General features: G+C 44.6%; 1 protein-coding gene across 1 annotated transcript in view; it reads right to left on the minus strand.

Moving 5' to 3' along the window:
• Positions 1-518: 518 nt before the first annotated feature.
• The window catches only part of LOC118419225 (kinesin light chain 1-like), a 10,473-nt gene continuing 6,617 nt past the window's right edge, over positions 519-4,374 (minus strand). The window contains exons 4-5 of the mRNA XM_035825575.1: positions 1,909-2,443; positions 519-548 (exon numbers count right to left, since the gene is read on the minus strand). Of these exons, the coding sequence (XP_035681468.1) occupies positions 519-548; positions 1,909-2,443 (565 nt within the window). The remainder of the gene's footprint in view (positions 549-1,908; positions 2,444-4,374) is intronic.

Here is a 4,374-nt window from a genome sequence, read left to right on the forward strand (position 1 = left end):
ATTTTCATAGACAAGACATAAAACCAGTTGCATTCTGTTGTCAGTGTAAGAATCACGTGTCATACATGAATTGTTATCAGTTCCATGATTTTTCCGTTTATAGAACTTGCGATCACGCAACAAGCGAATATCTTATTATGAAAGTTCTCTCACATCACAAACACCTAACATTCAACTATGATTGACAAAGCTTCAACCCAGACCTTTAATCATAATCAACGTTTGCAAGACAATAATCAATATTTGCAAGACATACCAACAAGCCAAATATCGCCACAGTCCACCCATAATCATATGTAACAAGCTGGTCGAAATGTCTATGTAAATATACTCAAACACAAGCACATACCAAAACAACACTTTTTCATGGCGGTTGACTTACCTGATACATGACCTTGATCAGAAAGGGAACCTTTATGGCTTACATGTTGATGTATGAGCCTAAACTACGCACAGTATTTCGCCACCAATACGCTCAAAACAAACTGCTTATCGCCCAAATCTGACAGCAGTACGGATCAAGCTATGTCAATCACGGTGGCATCATCCTGTAAAGCAACCAAATTTCAGTAAAAAAAAATCAATGCCTTTCATTACACATTCTCGCATAGTGTCCGCACTGACGTTTCCAGGCCTATTATCTGATTTCTTTGTAAAGCAAAATCATCCCTTGATGGGAGTCATTAAGTAGTAAAAGACGGCACCTAAGAAAACGTTCACGGTTTTCCCCATCAATCTAGGCTTGGAGTGTACTCCATTATAGGCACTGAGGGTAGGAAGGTTTGATGCTGATTACTCAGATGAAGTTACGATAATCTGTGTCATTTGCTCGCTCAGTTGATGATAGTAAATGGCCTTCCTGTAATCGCCGAGTCCTCCCCAGGCGAGGCCCAGGTTGTAAAGTGAGTTGGCGATGTCAGGATGCGCAGCGTTCTCACCATGGACAACCCGCCTCATCTGTATGGCCTGTTCAAAATAGTTGATCGCCTTTCTGAGATCACCAAGTCTTCCCCAGGCTCCACCCAAGTTGTAAAGTGAACTGGCGATGTCAGGATGTCCAGTGTCCTCACCATATAAACTTCGGTTCATCTGTAGTGACTGTTCATAATAGCTGACCGCCTTTCGGCGATCCCCAAGTTTACACCAGGCGTTACCCAAGTTGTTAAATGAGATGGCGATGTCAGGATGTGCAGTGCCCGCGCCATAAATACCATGCCTCATCTGTAGTGACTGTTCATAACAGCTGACCGCCTTTCTGTGATCGCCAAAGTTAGTCCAGGCGACACCCAGGTTGTTAAGTGACACGGCGATGTCAGAATGTACAGTGTTCTCACCATAGACAGTCCTACTCACCTGTAATGCCCGTTCATAATAACTGACCGCCTTTTTGTGATCCCCAAATTTATTCCAGGCTGCACCCAGGTTGTTAAGTGAGACGGCGATGGCAGAATGTGCAGTGTCCTCACCATAGACACTGCGGTTCATCTGTAGTGACTGCTCATAATAGCTGACCGCCTTTCTGTGATCAACAAGGTTACTCCAGGCGTTACCCAAGTTGTTAAGTGAGCCTGCAATGGCAGGATGTGCAGTATCCTCACCGTAAATACTCCTCGTCATCTGTAGTGCCTGTTCATGATAGCTGAACGCCTTTGTGTAATCACCAAGGTTGCTCCAGGCTCCACCCAAGTTTTTCAGTGAGCTGGCAATGTGAGGATGTGCAGTGTCCTCACCATAGATACTCCGGTACATCTGTAGTGCCTGTTCCTGATAGCTGACCGCCTTTCTGTTATCACCAAGGTCGCCCAATGTTTTACCCAGGTTGGTAAGTGAGCTGGCGATGTGAGGATGTGCAGTGTCCTCAACATAGATACTCCGGTACATCTGTAGTGCCTGTTCAAAATATCTGACTGCCATCCTGTGATCATTAAGGTTGTCCCAGGCGACACCCAAGTTGTTAAGTGAGCCACCGATATCAGGGTGTGCAGTTTGCTCACCGTAGACACTCCGCTCCATCTGTAGTGACTGCTCAAAATACCTAACCGCCTTTCTGTGATCACCAATTTTACAACAGGCGGTACCCAAGTTGTTAAATGAGTTGGCGATCTCAGGATGTGGCGTGTCCTCGCCATAGATACTCCGCTTCATCTGTAGTGCCTGCTCATAATAGCTGAACGCCTTTGTGTAATCACCAAGGTCGCTCCAGGCATCACCCAAGCTGTTAAGTGAGCTGGCGATGTGAGGATGTGCAGTGTCCATACCATAGATTCTCCGGTTCATTTTTAGAGGCTGCTCATTATAGCTGATTGCCTTTCTGTGATCACCGAGGTCGGCAAAGGTGTTACCCAAGTTGTTTAGTGACATGGCGATGTCAGGATGTGCCGTGTCCTCACCGTAGATACTCCGGTTCATCTGTAGTGACTGTTCATAATAGCTAACCGCCTTTCTGAAATCACCAATTTTACAACAGGAGTTACCCAAGTTGTTAAGTGAGATAGCGATGTAAGGATGTGCAATGTCCTTACCATAGACACCCCACATCATCTGTAGGGACTGTTCATAATAGAAGGTCGCCTTTCTGTGATCACCAAGGTTCCTCCAGCCGCTGCCCAAGTTGTTAAGTGAGGCGGCGATGTCAGGATGTGCAGTATCCTCGCCATAGACAACCCGCCTCATCTGTAGAGACTGTTCATAATAGCTGACCGCCTTTCTGCCATCACCAATTTTATAACAAGCTGTACCCAAGTTGTTAAGTGAGTGGGCAATGTCAGGATGTGCAGTGTCCTTACCAAAGATCATCCGACTCATCTGTAGGGACTGTTCATAATAGCTGACTGCCTTTGTGTGATCACCAAGGAAATTCAAAGCGTCAGCCAATTGGTGAAGTGAGTCGGCAACATCACTGTGTGCGGCGTTTTTACCATATTTATATAAAAAATTGTTTAGCGTTTGTTCTGAGCATCTCTTAAAGTTTTCGAAATCGCACAGGCTTTTATATACATTTGCCTTTATCTCCGAAGAAGTGTCAAAGAAAATTGCAGGTTCTTTGAACGGCTGAGTGCCGGTTAGCTGTGACATGAAGTACCTCAAGGGTCTTTCCGTGTAATAATATCTCATGAGCTGTTTTGTATTGGAGACGTAAAATATTTTCTGTAATTTCTCCTCAATGTCCGTATCAGTCGACATTGACAATAAGGCTGACATGTTCTCCACCTGCCCACGGTTGTGCATGTATGTCCGCAGCCTCAGTTCTGCTGAGATACTGACCAGCACCATCAAGTGATGTGCGTTCTCACTACTGACGACTCCTGCGTTTCTCAACTTCTGAATAGTATCCCAGATTGTAGTCGGTTGTATGTTATGAAGTAGCGCCCAAAAGGACACTGCAAGGCTTGAAAACCGATAGATTTCTTTTTTAACATTCAGCAAACTGGCAGTGAGAGCCTTGGTTTGAAACATACGTGAATTCTCAATTATGCCTGTAATTGCTATCACCAACGTAACTCTTCCGCTGCTTTCTACCAGTTGCTGAGTCCATAACGACCTGTATTCATCTACCAAGTCCTGTTCTCCTGTGATAAAAGACACATTTCCCAGTACACTAGCAAGATGGTAGCCTTTCTTTAAATGGAACTTAAGGTCTTCTTTCAGAATGTTGGTCATATTGCTTGGTGTGCGGATGAGTTCGCTTGTTCCTGTGCTGTTTCTACCCCTGCCCAATGGAGTCTTGCATGCATGTGGCATGGCTCCATCGAAAGCAAAACCGCGCGGTGTTACTGAGTCATAAAACCAGCTGTTTAGTGGGTCGTCGGAGTAGAAATTATTCAGAGACTTAATCCCCATTGCCGGGAGAATGGTTTCTCCCAGATTTATCACTTTGAGATGCAGATAATGAGTGAGGTTGCGGAAATAACTAACATTATTCTCGGTTTCCTCCTCTACCAAAACGGCAAATTCCAGATCAGAGTACGGAGTTACCAATCCTGTGGCCTGTGAACCCAAACCTATCATGGCGTACTTACAGGGAGGGGGGCCCATTACCTCCATGCATTCATCTACAAGGCCAGCTATGAACGTTTTACGCTGATCAACAAGTGTCTGAAACAATGCTTTGATTGCTTCCACTCTCTGCATCTCCACTTCTTTTACCTTTGGGTCATTCTCATCAAGGCTATATGGATCTATGTCTTGTTCAATTCTTTTGATCTCTTTATCTACGTAGTCCCTATCAGCCTTCAGCATCAATTTGTGTTTCTCTGTATCATCACTGTGTACCTTCTGTTTTATCTTCAGGACTTCCTTAACAAATACTTGAGTTATTTTCTGAATTCTTTCCTCTATATCTTCTCTCAGACACTATGCCTGCTTAGATACGGT

This window comes from Branchiostoma floridae, chromosome 7 (assembly GCF_000003815.2).
Source record: "Branchiostoma floridae strain S238N-H82 chromosome 7, Bfl_VNyyK, whole genome shotgun sequence".
In the NCBI taxonomy this organism is placed as follows: Eukaryota; Metazoa; Chordata; class Leptocardii; order Amphioxiformes; family Branchiostomatidae; genus Branchiostoma; species Branchiostoma floridae.